The sequence below is a fragment of the Battus philenor genome, unplaced genomic scaffold (genome assembly GCF_028537555.1).
Source record: "Battus philenor isolate CCGP_79_NKW_IND1 unplaced genomic scaffold, ilBatPhil1.0.hap1 SCAF_7, whole genome shotgun sequence".
Classification (NCBI taxonomy): Eukaryota; Metazoa; Arthropoda; class Insecta; order Lepidoptera; family Papilionidae; genus Battus; species Battus philenor.
The window spans coordinates 14,119,398-14,143,969 of NW_027181737.1; the positions used below are offsets into that span (position 1 = coordinate 14,119,398).

A 24,572-nucleotide genomic window follows, 5' to 3' on the forward strand; every position below is an offset into this window, starting at 1 on the left:
CATGTTTTGTACTTTTATTTATCTCTTCAATAAATATAATATTAAAACAGTTTTTTGGATAACATAAATAAGTGTTTGCGGAACGCAAAAAAAAATTTAAATAGCGGAAACTGAACTGACTGAACTGAACTGACTTTGATTAAAAGGTTACTAAGGAACTTTGATTAAAAGGTCTGCAAAAATTGTAAACCTCCGTGGTTAATAATATTTTAGCCCATCGGCTGATTGTTTGGCATCGCCGCTATAAAGTATAAAGGTTATTGGTGGAATCATGAACGTGGAATCCCAATTTCACGTTATGGGAAAACTGTTGCTTCAGTCGATGTCCGATCTCCAAGACAGCTTTTTCTTTTTTTGAGTTTTTAACCCAAACACCTGCGAATCAAAATGAACTAATTTAAAAAGCACTCTTCACACTATTCATGTAATATTTTTATGAGAACGCAAAAACATTTAAACACAACTTTTTTAATCTACATCCCACAGACATTGGCGTCTGTGCCTTTATTTTTAAAATCGCAATTTTTTTTTCTTCTCGTTTTCTTGCGTGCCAGTGTTTACTAAATACCCAAGTCCCTTTCTAAACTTTTTCGTAAATCTATCAAGTCAGTCTTTAATTATTTTAAAATAAACTAGAAAAAACTTCTTTGCTTTTTTGTTTTTTATTTTTGTATCATTCAGTAATCTTATCTTTTAAATGTTAGAACCTCGTTCACATGATGCTCTTAATGCATCTTACGTTGTACCATCATGAAAGTAATCACAAATAAACCGTCTCAGTTTGTTGTGGGATCTTTTTAGGTCAAAGCGAGTTTGGAATCCTGGTAGATTGAAGTCAAAGAATGTCATAGGGGAGTTCAATTGGATCTAGTTCCTACCAAATTAGGCTCATGATATTCTTTTCATGAGGAACGCAAGAGTCCACAATAAATGATTCCAGGTGGATAATAAAATTAATGATCATGATTTCAACTGTATTACTTCCACTAGAGGACATAGACTAAACCCAAAGATTTGCAACAAGACCGATTGTAAATGTTAAGACAATAGGAAAGTATTATAAAATTACAAAGAAATATAAATGTTAGAATAAAGTAAAATAAATAAATAACATATATAAAGATACAGAAAAACCTAATGTAAAACTGTAGTATTCTTGTGGGAAGGCGACGAAAGTGAGGTGTTGAATGAAAGGATTACGAAAAAAATGAAAGGAATCAAAGAAACTGTGGAGAATAAAAGATGATTAAATAAATGTTATTGAGAAGGAAAACAGGATGAGAACGCAAATAATAAAATAAGTAAAAAATGAAACGTTAAAAGATTAGTTTTTGCGAATTTTGAAATTTATTGTAGCATTAATAAAAACAACGCATGTTAATATCAATCATCACCATTATTATGACAGCCTACTTCAAGACATAGCCCTGCTTCAAAGTTAAGCGACTTATCGCGACGTAAACCTATGGTAGAAACCTTTTACACGTAGTTGTAATAAGGATCATCACTCACCGACTTTGCTCTTGGCTCTGACGTTAACAACGACACCGCATATTTCATCAGAATTATCAAAATTCTCACCAATCATCAACAGTACCTGAAATTTATTTTAATTGTACACAGTGATTGATAGTGTTAGGGCTTTAAAGGGATGTATATAATTATTTTGTCAGAAAAAAAAACTTTAAAGCTTTTACATCTATCTCCAATCATTCTGTATAAGTGATCAGTTTGACATATTGAATATTTATATTGGTATTAGTCAGGCCGATATCTTCTGGTAGCACAAAGACTGCACTAATTAACTGTAAACACACAGTAGATAAAATATTTATTAGGGGGACCGGAAATTAACATCGTTTCTGTCGACATATTTTACAGAAAAACCGATTGATTTTTACGGCTTCGGCATTGAAAATTTGTATACTAGATGATATATGGTTGTCGATAACGAAGGTGAATATATTATTGATTTTAAATAAAATCATTTTAAAACCGTAGTCGTGTGAATAAAGCTTAACAAATCAACATTACTTTCCGGTCCCCCTAATATAAGGTATTTAATCTACATATATCTATTTTTTAATGAATAAAAAGGTTTTTTTGCTATCTGAAATCAAATATTTGAACACTATAGTTTTCTGTAACTCTGTTAGAGTTAATGCTTTCTATAAAATACAAAAATATTTTTAATATAATCAATGTAAGGATAGGTTCTTGGTTTTTGAGAGCATCGGGCATAATAAAAATTGGCGCGCTGTCATACAGGAGTATGTAAAAGGACCAATATTTAGCCACTTTCGCACATGCAGTGGTAGTCCTGCAACAAAGTACACCGCCTGCCAGCCCGTTGATTAATGCGCATGCAGCAAACAATGCGAATTACACAACTGTATGAGTATACAAATTTACGGAAAATGTCAAAAAATTGTAAAAAAAATATTACACCATAAAGATTTTTTAATTTATTTATTTAAACATATTGCACAAGATATAGCGTTCATTTTAAAACGCTTCGTACTGCTGGCCACTACAGTCACGAAACTTTTTTTTTTTAATATCAATCTCGCGTGTTCTAATTAATATTTGAACGAACGCCGATTTGAATTCTGGCGCCGTTAGTGATGTGACAGCTGTCATTGCATTTGTATTGATTTTGAGGAAGAAATACATTCACAGGTAGTAATTCAATTCCACTCGACAATCTTGTAAAAATATTTATTAATTTAAAAGTGATGCAATATAAATATAAAGTGATATGTTTTGCGGAATTGCAAATGGCGATGTCTTACCGTATGTAACCACACATTGTCTATGTCTCCGGCACGTTTTCTATCAAAATTGATTAGCCAACGACCGCCCCTTTTGTTCGCCTTATCTTCCCACATCGGACGGATGCCTTGCTTGAAGATAGCGTAGTCCTGCCCCAACGCTAGTTCACTAGGTGTTTTCATGTGGTGATACAGGCTGAAATGATTTCAAAATGCTTAAAATGATTGCACTTTAGTATATTTAATACTAGCTGATCCCGCAAACGTTGTTTTGCAAAAAAAAATTATATTTTAATTTACAAATAAAAAATAAGGGTTGATCGTAGAGGGGTGAAAATTTATGGTTGTATGTATTCTTGTATGATGTATCATAAAAAAATAAAAACAAATAATTTCGTTAAAAAAATAAAAAAAAAATTTTAAGTGTGAACAACCTTTATCATTTAGGGGTATAGAAAATAGATAGTAGCCGATTCTCAGACCTACTGAATACGCATATTAAATTTGGTAAAAATCAGTCAAGCCGTTTCAGAGGACTTCAAGTTCGACCACCGTGACACGAGAATTTTATATATTAGATTACAACGTATGAATAATAGGTCGAAAAGAAAGTTACTTTTTTAAATATGGGCTAAGAGAGCGTAATGTATCTTTTAAATCAAAATTCCCAGTTTTAAGACACTCAAACCAACTTTGAGCTACTCTGAAACTTCGTTAGATCCATAAACATAAAAAAAATTCCAACGCCTATTTTGATTTTTTTTCTTTTTAATACAATTTTAAAATATGACAAAAATATTCTCGTTACTTTCAACCATTTTAACACAAAGAAAAACAAATGAAAGATGTTGTCATAACCAGCGAGACCCAAATTGTACAACCAAAAAGTTTTTATTTATAATAATGTTTGCACATACTAAATTCCTTTTCCTCGATCTAATAGTAAAAAATTTTCATAGCAATATTATTATAAGACAATAACATACACGCTTGTTTTCGTTTATGGCCCTTGGACAATTGCGTTCAACAAAAAAAATAGTAATTAAATTTCTTTAAATTTATGGGTATATATGAAATGAAATAAACAACACCACCGATATGATCAGTAAAAAGCCTTCTGCACTTTTATTATTTACGTTTAAATATTGTAATAGAAGTCTCTCTTCGGTCCCGCGACCCCCTTTATGTTGTTAAAGGTGCTAGTCAAAAATTAGAAATATAAATAAAACGGAGTCATAACTGCGATACTGTACAACAAACTGTGATCTAGGTATTACAAGGGAAGAAAGGCTATACATGGAAGAAGATATGTACGAGAAGAGAGAGACATGTTTGGTTCGGTGAAGAAACAAAACAATGTATAGAAGAAATAGTGAAAGAAATAGGGTAAATTCGAAAGTGACTAATGAAAAAAATAATTACCGATTTTAACGTCTTTATCCTTACCTCGATATGGCGAATGGGAGCCCTCAAAAACAGAGCCTTAAACAAAAATCATGCATGTTATAGTTTTTACAAGAACACTTAAACTTTCACATCAGATTTTTTCATCAGATTCTTTAACGAAACATTCTACGAGAAACCTTCAAAAACTCTATGAGAACCCTTCGAAAACTACGAGGTTCCTTAGAAGACTACTAGAACCTTTCGAAAACTCTATGAGAACCCTTCGAAAACTACGAGGTTCCTTAGAAGACTACTAGAACCTTTCGAAAACTCTATGAGAACCCTTCGAAAACTACGAGGTTCCTTAGAAGACTACTAGAACCTTTCGAAAACTCTATGAGAACCCTTCGAAAACTACGAGGTTCCTTAGAAGACTACTAGAACCTTTCGAAAACTCTATGAGAACCCTTCGAAAACTACGAGAACCCTTCTAAAACTACGAAAACTTTTCGAAAACTACGAGAACCCTTCGAAACCTACGAGAATTCTTTGAAAACTACGAGAATCCTTCGAAAACTACGACAATCTTTCGGAAACTAAAAGAACCCTTCGAAAACTCTACGAGAATCCTTCGAAAACTTTACGAAAACATTTCGAGATTTTATCAAGAACCCTTCGAGAACCTATACATTTTCATGCTACTGATTTGACTTCCACTTCTCCTATAGCACACGACATGACATTATATAACAACGTGACACAACATGATAGTACAAGACTTGTTAGTTCCGTAATGTACACAGTCACATATTTATATTTATTTTTCTCTCTACCTCTGATGGAGCCGTAACTCATCACGAAAATTAACTCTTAAGTACATAGATATAGAGATATAATTGAAACACACGCGAGCTAGAGAGTGATTATATTTTTTGCAAAGATATATATCTTTCTTATCTTTAGCTCGCGAGCTACAACACATCTCTACCCGACTGAACTCACCACCAATAATCTTCAACTGTGTTAAACGAAGTCAACTCCACCAAGTTCTCGGTCCACGTTTTCTTCGTGTTCGTATAGAGCCAAAACGTCCACGTGTGTTTTAGAGGATGCTTGATCACTTCGGCCGCCGCTTCTTCACCGGGTAGGGCCTTTAATTACATTTGTATGTAATATTTTATTAACAGTAACAATTTTGAAATAAGAATTAACAATCTGAAGTTACTGACATTGACCAGTATTGGGCAGGCAGAATTGGCAGTGCACAGGCTACATAGCGCAGAGAACAAATGGCAACTGGAGGCTCTGGTCTCCACTCCAGAAATTTTATTCTGGAGTGGAGACCAGAGACCGGCAAGCGAAATGTAATACTTCTACCCAAACAGATGACCTTGCTAGCCCTTCGGGTACCGAGTATGGTGCTCGGAGCAAAGCATTGGTGTTCATCATCAACAATCAGACTTCTCTACCTACCTAACCAAATAATAAATAATCAACCAATGCTGCATGGAAATCTCGTTCTAGAAATTAGCTGAAGTTTGCTCTTGACAGGCCTGAATCTTTCAGTAGGTTAAGGTAGTCGATAGACAATGAATGCAGGCCGCATCCTACCAGCGGACATCTTACGACTGCAAATGATGATGAAAATGAATGTGCATTATATCCTCCTTATAATGTTTAAAATTCTAAATCTATAGATTATAAAATTAACTGTAATAACTCATATACAAAACTTTATTATATATACATATGACATATTTTTAACGCTTACCTATACTTCAGCGTAAGGTGTGACATCGTTGTATAACAATATAAAAAAGTAGATCAATAAAGTAGAAACTAATGCGAAAGATTCTTCAGTGACAATTACTAGCTGGTTGACGCGGCGTGGCTGAGCTACCCACGTGGTTGGACAAAAATGGCTAAGGTCGCGTGAAGTCGCTGGATGCGAGCTGGTTGGATCTTTGGGGAAGGCCTATACAATGGACGTCTGTCGGTTGATGATGATGATGTAAGTAGAAACGTGGTATATTATGTATGTGATTTTAACATACACGAGACTTATCATTATTAACAGCATTAAGAATAAAAATAACTAATAAATTTCAAAATTTATATTTCAAAATGGCGGTGCAATTAAAGTATACAAAAATTTCATAGTATTATTTCGATATATTTAAACTATAAAGTGAATAAGCTACGCTAAAATTCTCGTGTACTCCACTATATCACATAGAACGTTTTTTTTTATTTTTTTTTAATTAATATAACCTATAATTAGGCGACTTACAAACAGTTAATAAACTAATAGTGTCTCAGAAAAAATTGGGCGATTTAAAAATAAGATAAACATTTATTACACACAACAATGATTAACACACACCATTACTCATACAAAACAAATAAATTTATTCTTAACAAGTTTACCCAGGTAAGGAATAAACCGATAACAATTCTTGAGTCACTTTTATTTAATTACTTTCTATCTTGCATTTATCGTATGATACCTATCTGAAGCATGATTACAATAATAATTTACTGCAAAATGTATTTCGATTTATTCTATATTAATATCATATATAATAATCTTATATTGATATTTGATTTATATAATTTTGTGACTCTGTTGACACTACCCGCAGATTTAATGTAATTTTATTTTAATATTTCTATTCTGCATTATACGTTGCATTCGAGGAAATTATAATCCTGATCATAACACTCCGATAAACGTTTCATCGATCTATCACTTTACCTACAAAAGAAAACAAATTTAACTTTACCTTATAGACGTCATTAATTTACATGCATAATTATATATGTTATATTTGTTTATTATTCCATTCCGTTGATAGCAACCAAATTAGAATAATTAACTAAAAAAGACTACTTTTACCCTTCACAATTACCTAACATATAAATTTACAGAAAAGCTAAAATTTTTAAATAAAAGATAATGAACTTACCGCCATTTTTACGTTAAACTCTTTGGACGTATTCAAATATTAACTTAAAAAAACTACTACAGCAAATATTAAACGTGAATAATAGTGTAGTTTTTTAAATATATTGACAGCATTTATACGTAATCCTTTCGACTTAACACTTTACGAGTTATTCCCCAAAAAAAAGAGGTAATTTAGTATATAATTATCTATGGCAATAATAAGCAACATAAAGTAAAATATTAGTATATGTCGTAATAAAAAAAAATAAACTCTTTTACCAATTTATTATAACTTTGCAGGAATAAAAAATATATGATATTTTAAAGAGGATATATAAATAATAAATATGAATACATAAAAATTTTATATTATTACATAACACACTAAATTAAATTTTAATAACTATATGCAATAGACTTATTACTTAATTTATTTAAATACTATACTTTAAAAAAAAATCAAATGCCCTAACACAACCATGCTGCCTCCAAAACTCAGAACACCATAGTAAAATTAATGAATGACAGCTCTTTTAATGTAACCATATTGAGCATGTAAAATATAACAAGTGTAAATCCCTTTAGTTACATTTCTGCATAATTTTATGTGTTTCAAGAGCATTTTATATTATTTTTAATTACAATTTGTTTTATCATTTTTACTTTTAAAAGCGTTAATTATAGTGAATATTAAATTATTTAATATTAAATCAAACAGATGATTTCCTGTGATTAATAATGAGTTTAGTGACATATTTTTCGCGTCCGGAATGAATTCGCGTTTTTACAGATATAATGATAAATACTTTTATTAGATAACGCTAGTTCGACTGTTTTATAAAATGTATTTTTAAAGCGGGTTATACCCGCGTTTTTATAGTTTATTTTTTGTTGACTTAAAATTTGATTAAAAAATCTGCGGACTGGTTTCCGCAACCAGCGGTACTGTACTTGTTTTGCATCGAGGTTAGCCTTACTCAAGCCAACCCAACACCTCGAGAAATCCCAGCAAACCTTTGATGTCATCCACGATCTCGGGGAAATTCCTCGTTCCCGTGTGTAATGTTTTTCTTTAAGTCGTTGCGTCGTCTGAAAACTCATATTTCGATGTAAATAAACAAAGAGAAAAAAGTTTGTTGCATGACATCTAGCATACCGTAGTCTCCATATTGTGTAATATCACAGACACTTATAATTTTTAGCATAATCTAAAAATATTGACCAATACCCAGAGGCGAAAAAAAAACAAAACGGACATAACAGTTTCTCTTCTACAAAATTGTGAGCAACTAAAACATTCAGACACCATATTTAGGATTGAACTAAGAAGAATCGAACTTTTTAAATTTTTTGCACTCAACATCTGGCATTTATAGTCTATAAATTGCCGCTTTTGTAATATATAATTAATTACAATCTCAAAATGGCGCCGACCATGCAGCAGTTGTCCCTAAAAAAATAAACTGCCGACCTAATAATTTGAAAACATGTAATAAAAATGAATACATGAGAAAAAATGAGAGGGGGTTAAATAAAACACCATTTATTATTTCAGTACTTTTTATACAAAATACCAAAATATCCTTCAACTTACAGACAACATCAATTTCAAATAATGCGTAGTTACGTTAACAAAACCGACAGTGGGGTCTAAAGCATGTAAAATTAAATCCGTAAAATGTTAGATTGTGTAAAAGAAAAAACAAAGATTTTGCCTTCCTGAGACATATTAGGGGGAGTAAATATAAACTTACATCTAAGTGACCATTTAAACAATAACCTGAACAAAGTGTCAGTACAAACATCAGACTTTAGTTTTCAATAGTCAGTTACCAGTTGAACCAAGCACTCGTTTCAAGGCAAAAGTCAGTGTAAACATAAATACTACTTCTGTTAAATAAACACATTTATGTATGGCACCAACGGAAAAGAGACGAGCTGCTTCCATTTTTACATACAACCACTTGGACCATCATATTCCGTATTTACTTAAAAACAAATGTCCTCCTATGATTTCATATCAAAAGGAATCCATGCACTCAAAGGAGACACTTGGCATATATTCAGCAATTCTTATAATTAATCTGAAATCAAATTCCTTGTAGATAATGAATACATTATCCTTATGTATTTTATTTAAATATAACAAACATAAAATATCTTATAAATTGTTTTTTAAAACATGATCCAGCATGTATGTACTGGGTTATGCATATAACTCCACATGATGGTAGTGATTGTATGTATAAATGCAATGAATTCTGAAAATTATCACATTAAAACATGCTTCAATTTTAAAGTCATCTCAACACCGTTGGCACATATCATTCACATAATTTAGTAACTAAACGGTGTATAGATTCTTAGTAGAAGAGCTGTGCTTGGCCATGGTGTCTCTGTGGATTTGGAAGCCAATTTTCCCATGGATACCGAGCTGCTCTTTTATTTTTCTACCTATTTCTAGGTTGGCTTGCTGTTTGGAAGTGTCTGCTGTCCAAACACCTGAAGAAAAAAAAAAGATGTTAATAACTCCACAAATATATGTTTATTTTTTTTGTTATATAACAATCATTTAAATTTATTGTTAAATAAATAGCATCATAAGGTACTATATCAATAAGACAAAATTATTGATCTCCATTTTACTAAATAGTCTGTCTGCCTTCAAATATATAGGTATCCTAAATAGCATGTGTAATTCTGCCAAACTTTTAATAATTTCTAGCGATAACTATTTATATTATGCTGCTGTAAATAAAAATATTATGTATAGTAGTTTCTTTATATCAAAGAACTCCCACCTACATCATATCCCCCTTTTTAAGAAACTATTAAAGGAACTAACTCACCAATTTTATCAAATTTTACTCTAACATTCACAACTGCTCCACAAATTTCTTCAGGGTGTTCAAAATTTTCTCCAATTAATAGAAGAACCTAAAACAATGGAAATATAGGAACAGTCAATTTTCATTTCTATTATAACATCAAAACAAGATAATCAGGTCTCCAATAATAATTCCTAGTACATTTATATCCAACTAAAATTTGTTATTAAAATAATTATGCCCTCATAAAACTCTAAACCATCCACTGTTCATTACATGTAGGAGTTCATAAAATACAGAGAGGCTTGTTGTCAGATGTAGATAGTGTGCTAGAAAATGGTCACCAACACTCTGAACTGATATTGTTACAAAACGGTAGCGGATCTGACATAAATAAACACAGCTCTCGGTCATGAGGAAACAATTAAAAAAGATCTAGACTATAGTTTATTCACACTAAGATTCATTTCTTATCATAAATTTATGTAACACAGAGACCAGTTGAATGCAATGATAATGTCAAATGATACTATTGGTTATAAGGTGTGGTTAGGCACACATGAAAATTCACCGCACTTGTTGGCAGGTGTATGGACTGTATAAATGTATTCAATAAATTAAAATAATGGTGGTGATTAATTTATAGTTTACCAAAACTAGGTAAGAGTACATTGATGCATAACAATAGACTGACCGAAACAAAAGCACATGTAGGATGCTTAGTGACACAAATAGTCAAAAATAAAAAGTATTAAACAATACAAAAAGGTTTTAAATGGCCCAGTCAGTGTCTAACAAACAAAGTTACAGAAAACTATAGCAAGGAGTTAAAAGCTTATAAGTTGTATGAAAAAAATAACATGATTTGCAGGATTTTAAGCATACATAGCATGCAGCTGACTTGTAAAGGTAGTTAGTATACACTCTCCATAATGCAGGCCACTACGGCCACAATTCTTTTGTGTTAAATCATTCTTGCGTGTTAGAAGTGAAAATAAATATAGTGGATAACAATGCCTTAACTGTTACATACACTAAAATATTTTTTTTGAAATGAAATCCTACCCACAACTTTTTAAAGCATGAAACATGTTACCCCAAGATATTGTGCCACTTTGGACCACCAACATATTCAAGATTAAAAATATATTTTTATTATTAGGATAGACATTTATCTTCTCTTTAGCCTAACTAATATTAAAAAAATTAAGCTACCTAGTTGATGTCACTTGATATATGAATTAGGATATCATTATAATACATACAGAAATGTATTGATAATTTCTTTCCAACAATTATGATCTACTCTTTGGTAGTAATGTAGGGTCCACAGAGACATAGTAGACCTATTTACAACTATTTATCCCTTGTCTAAACCCTCTGCATATAATTAAGAATATCAATGTGTCACCACAACTCCAAAGGGCAATAAAAGGTGGTTTAAATATCTATGAGACACCCAAATATATAGTTTTATTATAATGAGATACTGTAGAAACCACCCTTGAAGAAATTGTTAATGTCTTCAGAGGAGTGTCAGCTAAATATTTAAAATAAAAATGTTAGTAAAACCTCTTTAAATTCAAAACAATTTGCCAATAAATTCATTATCATACAAATTCATACTGTCTTTAACTAAATTGACTGTGCAAAATTTTTGTTTTATTTAATTCAAAATTTACTCTTCTTGAACTAGTTTTTATTCAAACATTGTCATATTATGATATTATAAGGAAATAAAAATTTTCCAATGTGAATTTTCATTCTATTTTGAACGCTAAATTGTTAAAAAAATGTACAAATAATACTGACCACATCTAACCAGAATCGGTCCAAGTCTGAGTTACGTTGTTTCTTTTCAAGGCTGATTAACCATCGTCCACCCATTTTGTTTGCATCATCTTCCCACATCGGTCGGATACCTTGCTTGAACACTGCATAATCATGTCCCTGACGGAGCTCAGAAGGCAGTTTGATGTGGTGATACAACCTGAAATTTTAACACAATATAACATAAACTTCAAAATTAAAATTAATATAAGATCACTGGATATTTGCAATGTTTTTTTAGTTTATCATAATTTTTATTTATGTTGTCTTATATAATATATTATGATGACTGGAAAATAATGTCATTTCTGCACAGGTTGATATTTGATTGTCATTAGGTAGCTCATTACATCCTTGGAAGACGTTGTATACTAGATGGTAAAGGGTTGTTGATAATGAAGGTAAATATTTTCTTGAATAGAAATGAAAACTATTTAAAAATTTAGTCCTGTGGATTTAACTTAAGAAAGCAACATTATTTTTCAGTCCCCTTATTTAGTTTATAAGTAGGACAGATCTTATACATCAATTAAAATGTCAATTTATATAATCTCAAATATTAATAGATACCAAATTACTTTCTTTTTAAATTAATCTTAAAAATATAAAATTATAGGTGAAACTACAAAGAGTTCATTAAATATTAATAGTTTTTCTACCACCCACGTCATACAATGCCAGTGGTGCATAATCTTTAAGACTACAAATCTAATAAAGCTACCTTTAGGGCTTCATGGAATTGTTTTTCACTGGGAAATGCTGTATGCCAAGTCAAATTTACAGCATTTAACATTCCACATTATAATTGTTTAGTTAGAGTTTATATATTTCATACATAGAATTATAGCAAAGATTTGACATGCATAAAACACTAGACCATCACAAAGGTTAATAAACATTAGCTCATAGATTACGAGCAATCAAAGATTTTATAATTAAATATGAACTCATATCTAAGTGGTGAACAAATATATAGTGTCATGCAAAAATATATTCAAACTTTTTTTAATAAATAGATAACAATTGAAGAATAAACTGTGGGGTATACAAATTGTTGCTAATTAAATGATTTATTGAACACATTGTTCTATTTAAATATGTTAATCAATAAAAGAATTTTTCAAGTGTCAATTTTTCATGTAATTTTCTCAAATTATTTTAATAAAAAAACATTAAAATAAAAGTCAATTTTACGGTTTTCAAGGTGAAAGAGAAAATATAGTAAAATTTTTTTTATAAACGTAAAAGATATAAAAGATACCTCCAGAAGTCTTCCACTGTATCAAATGTAGTCAATTCAATTAAGTTTTCCTCCCAAGTTTTGGTTCTGTCATTGTCATAGAACCACAGGCTCCAAGTATTCTGCAGTGGGTGCTTGATGAGAAATTCTGGTGGTATCTCGGCACTAGTATTTGTCTTGCTGTCTGTAGTAGTGGTTGTCCCCTTCAACACGCGAGTCATTTTTTATAATTCCTAACCTATACTTTTTACTAATATTCTTTTTATAAATATGTAATGTTATCAAATTTTGAAGCGTTATTCAATGATTTATTTCTCCTTATATCGTGTTTAAGGAAGAGAAGTAATACAAACGGTACATGAAGCGTATACGAAACAAATGCTACAGTGAAAGTTGATGAAGCCACATCAGCAGAGATTATTGTAAATATAGAAGGTATTTTGACAAAACACTCTTTAAATGTAACTTAAGGTTGGTATCTGTAATATTATTCACATTCTACCTACCTCTACTTCTTCGGTATTATTTCCAGCCATGTCACAAAATTCTTTTTGAGCCTAGGTTTTTTTTATAAAAGACAGAAACAGAGGCAGTGTTACAAGACCTTTCTTGCGTTTTGGGCAACAGATAAAATACAACGACAACAGACTATGTTGAAAAAAAAAGATTTAGATGTTTTATATTTAACTCATATACGGATAATTAAATGACCATCATGAAATTTAAATTAAATTTTATGCAATGTAATAAAATTTACTTTCTTTTTAACACATGTATGTAGATATTTATTTTTTATTAACAAATTTCTATACACGGCAACTTCGAGTACAGTACGTCAAATACATTATCAAATTGGAGAAGTATCTAATCTCTTCAGCTTTAATTTTGCCGGTTTCGTCCGTCCTAATTTTGCGAATTTAAGAGTAATAAGTTACTTAAAAACGAAAAATGTCGGTGCAAACTTTATTGTTAGATTTTTCGATAGATCCTGCCCGCCTTGGTGATGAGAGCGGGCAGAAAACTGTTTTCGAGCAGCTGGAAACCGTGCTAAAGGAGTACTTACCGAACCTCATTTTAGCCGCCGATATAAAAGTGGAAGGAGGATCGTTAAAAGTATTAACTGGAAAAAAGGGCGCTACGGTATCTATTAGATTATTCGACCGAGGCTTAGTCACTGTAAACATAGAATATTACAAGGAGGACTCAGAGGAACCATTAATCAGTTTCAAGGTGAACCTACTTCTATTTGCATTACCACTATTGGCGCCAATTATTTACACGACGCTACTAATGTAACTCATGAATGTGAGTGATATATATGTGTATATAGCCATGTAAAACTTCTAATATATATATATAGCATCAGGTTTAAATTTTGAAATCATTCAAATCTGAGTAACATGAATGGAAAAAATATGTACTAACCAAATATAGATATTGATATTTTTAATATCAATTTTCTTTATTACTTTGGTGTATTCGAAAATATTTTAAATGTGATTTCATCATATATTTGTAGGTATTGTTGACCAGTGTTGAAGACATTATTAAATTTTTTTTTGTCATTTTATAACTAATCATTATACTTTAATTTTTTGGTTTAGTTTAATGGTAGTGTAAGCAAAGCTGTTCAGCTGATTGTAGGTGATATCAGCTCATAATTGCTGGACTACACAGTTTTATAGTGCAATCTCTGGTCAATACCATATTTCCATCCAGTACCTTAAGTGACATGGTGTTATTCAATAGCTCAGTTGGTACTAGGAAAATTCTGGTCAACCTGGTTCAAGTCATGTTTAGATTCCAATGTTTGATCAAAGATAAAATGCATGTATAATGGTAGCTATCAAAAAGGCTTCTCTTTTCTATTGGACCATCATAGATGAAAAATGTAACAGTCTTTCACTCTTCAATATATGTGTCCTTTCTCTGTTATGGCCTGTCTTACATCTTTCATAAAAGATGTTTCTAGAAATTTAAGATCTAGACCAAGGGTGGCAAAACTTCATGATAGTTTGAGCCCTTTTTCAAAGTTTGTAATTTAATGCTAGTCCCAATAAATATGTATTTGAAACATATTAAAAATACAGAAATATATTTAATGATAATACATAAATAAAAGTATTGTATATGTATTAAGTAAACATAGAATGCATTTATTTTACTTATCTCTATATTTCTTTGGTAATTTAATGAATAATCGGTAGCAGCATATCTTAATAATTCTTTCAGATAGCTGGTTAGTTAATACTGATAGAATTTTGATATTCATATTTTATTTAAAATGTAATAACACTAAAATTAAAATGGAATTTGAGCAATTTGCTGAGAGCCACAAATAATCCTTCAAAGACCCCAAATTGCACAGGCACAGATTGATCTCCCTTCTTTCTAGACTATGTCTAGAAACATATTTAAATTATGTTAAAAAATCTATATCGTTGGTGTATTAGGTTATTGAGTTAAGGTTGAGCGTAAGATATTATGTTCTAGCATTCTAAACTACTGGAAAGTTCAGTAAGAATGACCATGGGCTGTGATCGAATCAAATTGTTGCCAACTATCAAACGAGCCTATAAATTTGATGTATATCTAACCAGTTCAGGTCAGCTTAAAAAAAAACCTGTATGTTGACAATTAATTTTTATCCCTGGTAACACCAATATTGATATTACTTTTTTTTTGTTAGGTTGCAACAGATGTGATTTAGTGACATCCTTCTGCTTTTGTGTAGAGCTCACAATTTGTAATATAACAATTATTTTTATTTCCCTGGAATTTTTATTTGTTACATCTACACACATCATAGATTCATTTAATTGCTTATTAAAAATTTAACATGTAAGACATATTTCATTTAAAATAGACAAATAAATTAATATTAAATTCTTAATTTCAAAATCCTACTCAATGTTTTTCTCTGGTGTTGGTGTACAGATTTCATTAAAATTGCTTTCAAACTAATTCATATAGATTTCGTTCATAGAAACAAATTATTATTTCACAATCACATTCATGAATGAATGCATGTTTATAATTTACATTTTAATGTTTGTATAGATTATAACATATCCTAACCTTTTACTAATGAATCTTCCAGTATTTATCTGTGAAGACGCTCAGCCTTATTCTCTTATAATTCTCACATAGGTAGCATGTTAGATATCTACCCACATTATTGTCGCCTTTGTTTCACTTCCTATTTTTTTGTTGATTTTTTTTAATAGTCGGCGAGGGTATTGGAAGGTCGTCTGAAAAAATACATCACCTTCATAAAATCTCAAGCTTATGCTCCCATAAAAAGGTGCTTGTTTAGCAGGTATTATCCAACATCAGGTAAGATTTTATTATTTTATTTCACAGAAATTTTATTAGCAAAATAAATACTAAATATCTCATGCATTAAATCATTGGTACCCAAAGTTTTCAAAATAAAACAATCATAAGATTAAATTTAGAAAAATATATTACATCCTTTGGTACATATCTAAGTCAGAGCCACAAATAACCAAAAACTAGCAACACTCAAAACAGATATCAGAACATTAGCTAAATCGTACCAACATTGACTTACTACCAAATAAGTTGGATGAGCAAATACTTACAATGGCAAATTATGTCAAATGCCAGTAAAAGCTGGTAACATCCTGAGGCTTCAATTAATGTGTGGAAAAGGATTGGCTTCATTGGAAACCACCCCTGTTCAGACATATTCCTATTATAATCACCAGACTGTTTGTTGATTAGCGAACCTGCTTATTAAAAACTCCAGGAAAGCTTTAAACTAATCCAGGAGTATCTGTAATGCGGACTAGGTACTGCTTGAAGATATTGAGCTGTCACATTCCAAAAGAAAAAATATGTTTTCAGAGTGATCACTTTGTAAAAGGTGATTGAAAATCGGAATAACCATCCAAAAATCAATGGTGTCTGAGACATGAATCACATGTTTAAAGCTTTTACAACTTATCTTGTCTTAGCAGGCTGCTTTTGCAACCAACTTTTTATTACTTATTTCCAATCATTCCTGTATATTATGTGGAAGTTAATTTAGAGTATTGTTGTGAATAATCATATTTGTTTAGCAAAGACAAGTTGGAATAAATGTACTTTCATAAAAAAAATGTTAGCAAAAGCAAGCCTGTTTTTGCTGAGCCATGAATGTTGGCCATATGTATATATATTTTACAAGTACGATTTTTTAAATCAAATCAATGTAGCAAACGTAACATACTTAAATCAATAAACAAAGAGTCATCACCTGGTATAAAATTTATAAATGTGACTTTTGTTTGTACTCTACTCCTTGCATAATAAAATTATAGCAAAGAGAGAAAGAGAGGGATGATGTAAAATTCCAATCATATCACACCATGATCAATTTAATCAAAGATCAGTTTGAAGACCTCAAAGTGTAAGATTACATTATTGATCAATATTAGATTAGAAAGTACATCATTATCCTTTCTATAAGGTATGGTAAAGATGTACCTAGGAAAGCTTGCAAAAAACATTGTGTAAAATTACTTTTGACATGTGGTTTATTTGGTTAAAAAACTATATTTTCGCAAAAAAAACTGTGTAAAAGAAGTAATGATAGAATTATTTATAAAATGGAAACTTTTATTGCGAAATTAAAATTTGAATATTGTAAATATTCAATCCTGTACAAAACATATAAAAATATAAATTGAAATTATGAATAAAAATCAATTCTAGAACTATTCATTGCTACTTGATAGCAACCGTGAACATATATTACGGAATAGACTATAATCAACAATTCAAACATTTTAAAAGGTCTCTGTTAGTTTTTTGATTGTCATAAAATCTGTTTTGTTGCTAATATAACTCTTAATATTCAGCTAAAACTTTTCAACTAAAAAAAGTTTTCTAGGGATAAACATTTAGATAACCGTGTACAAAATTTGTATTGCACTGTTTCAAATATATTTCTCAACTATCTTCACTCCTGTTATTAAAACCCAAATCTTTACCAATCCAAAGGTTACATACAAGATATGAGTTAATGCTATATGACCGCTGCATAATTCTATTTTAGATATACAATAAACTAACTGCCAAATGCTATTTGCCAATATCTTTTGATGGAATATGTATTGGAGTCTGAGATTTGTTGTCATTTTAGATGAGAGACTCCTTGAATATGACATTGATGGAGTATTATTTGATGAACAATCTCCGTTCCAAAGAGTGCAGATTGTTCACTCCAAGTCGCTGGGAAATATGTTGGTGTTGGATGACTTGCAAAGTAAATATATTTATTTTTTCTTTTTAATTTAAATAATGTTTAAGAAAAGCATGCACACTAATTACAATTTAGAAAGATTAGATAAGACAAAAATAGAAAAAAAACACTCTTAATTTTTATTTATTTAGTTAGAACTTAGAACAGGGTTTTCTATTGTGGAGCCCACGTCCCACAGGGGGGCATATTGACTATTAAGGAGGCAATTCGAAAATGGACTAGACCCAAATTTAACTCTTCCGCTTTAATATAAAAATATATATGTTATACTGGGGGCTGTAAGAATCTTGGTGCAAAAAAGATTGGAAATTAAAATCAAAATAGGTTTATTATATAAGATTATTACAATCATCTATTGTCAACTTAAAATTGAGCTAAGTTAAAATTAACTTCATCACGCCATCTATTGATAAAAACTAACAATAAACTCGGCAAAGTTTTTAGTTAATAGTAAAAAGCGTATTTTATCCGGCGTTTAAACTGGCACATACAAAATATAAATTTTAAAAAATATTATTTTTGACTTTGAAAATTCTATGTACTGGTTATATTAACTGTTGTATTTATGAAAGATTGATGTCATGTTTATCAAAAATCAAAAATCTCAATCAAAATCAAACTGAGGAACTGTTGCGTTTCTGGGTTTTGGTATATGAATAAAGATGTTTCGTTTTTAATCAAATTTTTCTCATGCTTCATTCTTGTGGCAATCTTCCAACTTGATATAGAATTGCGCCTAGATCTAAGAAGAACCCAGAATAAATTTTTAAATGTTTTCATTTAAATCGCTTTTACAAATGAGTTATTAATCCAAGGAAATCCTTTATACTGTAAACTTTTATAGAGTATTTGTTTAACATCCGTACCAATACTTTTTATAATCTTATTACATTCAAGATACATATTTTTGGTTTAAAAAAACACTAAAATATATTCATTATATACTTAGCTAAGAGTTTAGATTTTGGTTTAGAATTTTCAGATTTTGTTTTTGAATGCATGTTTTGTATTTAGTTATAAATCAGTAGACCCCTTATTGCGGGAATAATGCACAAGCTAAGCAAAAAATTATATTCATTTCATAGACATCCCTTAGCTGAACAACCTGACTGAAATACGATTTAACAATCTGAACATCGGATGGTAAGAAAGTGAGTTGTGAGTTCAAGCTCCGGAAGAATGGCTGCCCAGAGTATTAGCCCAGACTCGCAGAGTCTCTAAATCGATTTAATAATTTAAACAATAGATATATTCCTGTATGACTTTTTAAAAAAAGGAGCCTCATAATGATGAAATTTAACTATCTTATATAAAATTTAATAATTAAAATGTATTAATATATTTTTTATTACAGACATAGCCGAGGCTGATTTAATCTACACAGAGACTCTTATGCAGAGAGGAAAGGAAAGCTATGAAGGGAAAGAAATTGTTATTTTAGGTAAATAACACATATCTTATAAAATAATGTGTTAATTGTGTAATTTCAACTTTTGTATTTTATTAACACGTTCCGAGCAACGGCAATTTTTGAAAATTTTCCATCATCATTTTCCATTGGTATTGATGCTTTGTTATGTATAATCATTAATGAACCCGTGATAACAATTTACTCTTTTTGCGTCTACCCTCAATTATTAATTTTCACTAATCATGTGTCGACCCTTTTTTTAATGGGGAAATCCTGCATGGGATACCTTTCGGAGGCAACAAGAAGGTTATGCCGAACTCCTACCGGCTAAAAACCCACGGTCTTCAACGCCTTTTGTTGAAACTACGTGAACGCTTTTGGATACTACTGTATGTGTTAACCCTACAATAGTCAATTAACAAGTAAATACAGTTACTTAAAAAAAATGTTTTTTTAAATTATTCTTGGACAAGCAATTCTTAAGCCCGCAATTTTTAAGTTATTTAAATACTTTTTCTCATTTTAATGCTATAATTTTAAGGTAGTCAATCACGACAATGCAATGACCTTGAGAAACACCATTTCAGACAGATAATTAATATGTAATCTGTGATTATTAACATGACAGACATGAAATCAATTTAATTAACTGTTTTGTAAAAGGAGGTGTTGACTTTCTTTGACCGTGAAATGTTAGGAATCTCTGGACATAAACATATAACAATATTGCACATCGACCATTGGAAAGAGACAATCGGCTAATTTCGGCTTCGTACAGCTATCTATATTATCTAGCTATCTTGTATACACTAGCTAGCTATCTCTGTCCCTCACTACCTATGTGAAGTTTTGTCAGTCGTTGTATTTCGCGCGACAGAGATAACGCTCTACAAAGCCGAAATTAACCGATTGTCTCTTTCCAAAAGTCGATGGGCAATATTTATCGCCGGGTACTGTATGTTGATACTTATGCCCCAATCTGGTAATGTAGTAATATGTAGCGACCCAGGCCTAGGCTCCCCGAAGGAGTTCTGAAGGTTATCAACGAAAGAAATTTAGATTAAAAGCCATCTGCGCTCTGTAGTCTCAAACCTACGGAATTTGAAAATCGACTCGGGCATTTAAGTCAAATAACAAAAATAGTCATAACTAGCTATTAAAAACAGGACTATCATTTCCAGGTGGTGGAGATGGGGCCTTGCTGTACGAGCTTCTGAAAGAGAAGCCAAAGTTCGTATGGATGCTGGAGATTGACGAGCTGGTGATGCAGGCGTGCAACAAACACCTGCGCTCGATTTGTGGCGACGTGCTGGAACGAAGGAAAGGTCCCAACTACGAGGTGAGCAATTAATTATATTAGGACCTTGAATAAGTTCTCGCTGTTTTTTGAAAGATGGCGTTGCGGCACTCTGTGCCTGGAATTTCGTACGGTAACAAATCACCAAAGTAGTGCTATATGTAACCTCAAATTATAGTAGAATAGAGTTTACCACAGTGTCAACTACATATTTATTTGCCTTTTGTGAAAATGTGTACTTTTGTGCCAAATAAAGTGTTTTTGCGGGGAATTTTATTGCACTGCTTTATTCAGAAAAAATCTGCAGTAGAAGCACACAGAATTCTCGTTGAGACATATGGTGACAATGCTTTGTCGAATACAACGTGCAGAGACTGGTTTAGACTTTGTCTACCAGTTAACCGCTAGCCGGTATAGATAAATTAATAAAGGTATATGAAACAGTTAATATAAAAGACAAAAAATAAATTTAAATTTAAAAAAGTAAAATCAAATTGATAATAATCACATAAAAACAACTTATATCAATATAGTAATGGCTACTACTTAATATTATACATAAAAATACCATAATATGTATACTGAAATATATACATATACTATTTATATAAATATAATAAATTTAAAATTCTATTATCTTAATTTAGTAACATTATACTTTAATATAATTAAACTACTATAAGCTACAAAGAGGAAATGTCTATTGCCATTGAATAATATAAATATTTCTTGAAAATGTTTCCAAGAGCCAACAGCAATAGTGCTTAAAAAAAATATTGATTTTAGAATCTCTTGCAAAATCTGTGGGTTGTAACTTATATTAGCAAGTAACTAACAATTTTCGTTTTAATTTATTTTTATTTCCAAGTGCTATCTACACAGCTGTACAGGGCCATAGATTGTTGTCAATGTCTACAAATACTGTTATATGTAAATTAATATTAAATTCTTAGTTTAACAGATATATATTTTTAATTCCAGATAATCGTAGAGGATTGCATGTTGACAGTCAACAAGTTTATAAAGGAGAACAAGAAAGTGGACTTCATATTTGGTGACTTGACCGACATACCGATATCTGAGTCTGCGTGTGGGGAACTCTGGGAATTCATGATCACAATACTGCAGGCCGCTTTCAAAATACTCAAGCCAACTGGCAAGTTTATGACCCATGTAAGTGCATTATATCCCTCTCCACTAAGGTCTAGAACTTTTTGACTCCATTAACCAGCTGTATTTCTTGTGCTGGATGCAGATTACTTACAACCAGTCTTATTGTAAATGTATAGCAGAGGCTTATGCAGCAGTCAATGTCATAAGGCTGCGAAGCTGATGATGATCAAGTGTTATCCCAAAAAGCAGTAATATACAAAATTATTTAAAATATAGTGATAGACACAGTATATGCCCCTAGTCTTTGTCTTCATAAATTCAAATAAATCATTAATGGCACAAGACATAAGTATGTGCAATAAAACTCAACAATTTCAGATCTGCCACTGAAAAAAATTAAAACCAATATCAGGCAGGTAATTATAGTCATGGATTCATTGTAAAACTATATTTGTAAACAGCAAGTGTTGAGTTTCTCGCCGGCTCTTCTCAGCAGAACTGCCTTCCGAGCTGGTGGTAGCTTCCTGCAGAACTAACAATACTGATATTTTATGTTGATTGCTTTATTAAGGAAAGCCCTTTTGTATCCACAAAATTCTGTAATTCTTCGATAGGTACTTGAAACATAAAGGATATGACATGAGAGTTTGATGAGGGGTCATCTCAGTTTAGAGAAAGTTTTTATTTTCTTGTAGCCAAGTATATTAGGATGAACTTTATTATTTGTTCGTTTATTAAGCTTATTATCTTACATTTAATTACAACAATTATATTTCGTAATGTTTCAGTAGAGTTAATTTTAATTTCCTTAAATTTACGTGAATGCTTTGTTGAATATAAGGGTCAACTAAAGCGTGATAAGCCGCCTTTATCTTATTCCAGACTTCTCTATCTCAGGCTCAAATTCACCACGAATTTTTGGCCACACCACCTCTAGTTCTTTTCTTGTAAAAAGGAATCAAGTTGTAATTTGCTGTCATATTTCTCACAGTGTAGTCAAGTTATTTCTGATACATAGAAAATCATTCTTACTATTTCAGGGCAACGGTGCAACATCCCCAGAATCCCTCGAATTGTACGAAGAGGAACTGATGAAGCTCAAACCAGCTGTTGAGTACACAAAGAGCAAAGCCTTCGTACCATCTTTCCTTGAAGACTGGATCTTCTACCAAATATCGTTCAAGTCGAACGACAATGGAGATGCTTAACACACCAAAGATGATTACAGATGTTCCTTGGAAATGTTCACACTAAGTCAAACAAACGCATTGTGCGTTGTTGATAATTGTATTCTAGTATTATTAAACCTAAGAATATGTTTGGAACCTCGTTCTGTGTACAGTATTTATTATAACGGGTATTTACAAGGATTGGACCACACTCAGGACTTAATAGTTTTTAAATCCATCACAGTTGCCAGTATGAGATTTAATTTCACCATCTACCTTCATATTCAATACATACCATGTTGCTTTGTCACAGGTATTAAGAGATTCTTTGAAACATTTGTCAACCTTTATAGCGTTCACGACATATTGTATTTTCTCTGTGAAATTACTTTAATGACAGTATTAAGTATAGTTCAACCATGCACTAATTCGATTTTAAGTCATAAGGATACATCTTTATTTGTTTTAGAATTAATTTTTCTGTTGAACATTTTATTTATAAATTTCACTAGTTTGCTTTTTTGTTTTGTCAATAAACGTGTTTTAACATGTATGAATAATTTTTTATATCCCATATCTCGGTGATTAATATTGTTTCACTGGACTCTGTAGATATGTACAATTGCAATATATCTGTCTACTAAATGAGTATCAATACATTATTATTTCGGCCATAATATGTCCGCTGCCTCACCTCATAGATTTCCAATAGAACTGGTAGAAAATCTCTGGATCGCAACGACCAAGGACCTTAAGGTCAAAACAACCGTTTTCTTATTGAGGACACCATATACCCACTGGACTAAGTAAGAACATGCCTAAATAATATCCAGTAGATTTTGTTTTTCAAAGTGTAGCAACACTGGTTACTGCAAATCTAGTTTTATCAGGAAAACGAATTAGTATGTCTCATGAATCAATGTCAGGCCGACATCTGGATAAAAATCCATGTATCAAGTAAGTCAGTCACTCAATGAGCCATGGAGAATTTCTCTTCGAGATCAAACCAGGAATGAGGAGAATCGAAAAATAGATGAAAAGTAACAGCTTAGGCAGTGAGCAGGAAACCCTCTACAAAGCGTAAAAATGCTTTGAAAAATTCAAACTCGTTCACAAATTGAATTTCAGGATGATATTTCCGAAATGCCATATCAAATACATGGTACTATAAACATGTGTTTTAGATCATATTTATTGTCAATGTAACAGTACGGAATTCTCAGGTAAATTATATATATTAACAATTAAAATCAATATTTCTATATATTTTATTAACTGTTGAAAATAAATTTCTTACAATTAAATGAATAA

The 24,572-nt window shown here is 31.2% G+C and overlaps 3 protein-coding genes across 4 annotated transcripts; 1 reads left to right on the forward strand and 2 right to left on the reverse strand.

Moving 5' to 3' along the window:
- Positions 1–124: 124 nt before the first annotated feature.
- Positions 125–7,421, reverse strand: LOC137930933 (eukaryotic translation initiation factor 4E1-like). 2 transcript variants are annotated; one of them, XM_068774300.1, is made up of 6 exons: positions 7,384–7,421; positions 7,124–7,262; positions 5,160–5,308; positions 2,793–2,967; positions 1,513–1,597; positions 125–375 (listed from the first exon to the last, which is right to left on the reverse strand). In XM_068774300.1, the coding sequence occupies exons 2-6, from the start codon at positions 7,127–7,129 to the stop codon at positions 242–244; spliced, it is 549 nt and encodes a 182-aa protein (XP_068630401.1). In that variant the 5' UTR covers positions 7,130–7,262; positions 7,384–7,421; the 3' UTR covers positions 125–241. The 2 variants fall into 2 exon arrangements, with proteins under 2 accessions (XP_068630401.1, XP_068630400.1); XM_068774299.1 differs by lacking the exon at positions 7,384–7,421 and having other exon boundaries at positions 7,124–7,343.
- A 1,243-nt stretch (positions 7,422–8,664) lies between these two features.
- On the reverse strand, positions 8,665–13,602 carry LOC137930870 (eukaryotic translation initiation factor 4E-like). The gene is made up of 5 exons (XM_068774208.1): positions 13,509–13,602; positions 13,024–13,205; positions 11,745–11,922; positions 9,954–10,041; positions 8,665–9,606 (listed from the first exon to the last, which is right to left on the reverse strand). Exons 1-5 carry the CDS (start codon positions 13,536–13,538, stop codon positions 9,449–9,451), a joined length of 636 nt encoding a protein of 211 aa, XP_068630309.1. The 5' UTR covers positions 13,539–13,602; the 3' UTR covers positions 8,665–9,448.
- Positions 13,603–13,850: 248 nt separating this feature from the next.
- Positions 13,851–23,760, forward strand: Sms (spermine synthase). Its single transcript, XM_068774206.1, has 7 exons — positions 13,851–14,232; positions 16,230–16,338; positions 18,152–18,274; positions 19,626–19,712; positions 20,864–21,021; positions 21,961–22,152; positions 23,133–23,760. Exons 1-7 carry the CDS (start codon positions 13,951–13,953, stop codon positions 23,298–23,300), a joined length of 1,119 nt encoding a protein of 372 aa, XP_068630307.1. The 5' UTR covers positions 13,851–13,950; the 3' UTR covers positions 23,301–23,760.
- Positions 23,761–24,572: the final 812 nt, after the last annotated feature.

Coding starts and splice junctions, on each gene's coding strand:
- LOC137930933 (XM_068774300.1), bottom strand. Junction 1,598..2,792: donor ACAATGTGTGGTTACATACG/GTAAGACATCGC, acceptor AATAAATTTCAG/GTACTGTTGATGATTGGTGA. Junction 376..1,512: donor CAGAGCCAAGAGCAAAGTCG/GTGAGTGATGAT, acceptor TTTGATTCGCAG/GTGTTTGGGTTAAAAACTCA.
- LOC137930870 (XM_068774208.1), bottom strand. CDS start 13,538: ATGGCTGGAAATAATACCGAAGAAGTAGAG. Junction 13,206..13,508: donor ATAATACCGAAGAAGTAGAG/GTAGGTAGAATG, acceptor CGCGTGTTGAAG/GGGACAACCACTACTACAGA. Junction 9,607..9,953: donor AGTAAAATTTGATAAAATTG/GTGAGTTAGTTC, acceptor TTTTTTCTTCAG/GTGTTTGGACAGCAGACACT.
- Sms (XM_068774206.1), top strand. CDS start 13,951: ATGTCGGTGCAAACTTTATTGTTAGATTTTTCGATAGATCCTGCCCGC. Junction 14,233..16,229: donor AACCATTAATCAGTTTCAAG/GTGAACCTACTT, acceptor TTTTTTTAATAG/TCGGCGAGGGTATTGGAAGG. Junction 16,339..18,151: donor CAGGTATTATCCAACATCAG/GTAAGATTTTAT, acceptor TTGTCATTTTAG/ATGAGAGACTCCTTGAATAT.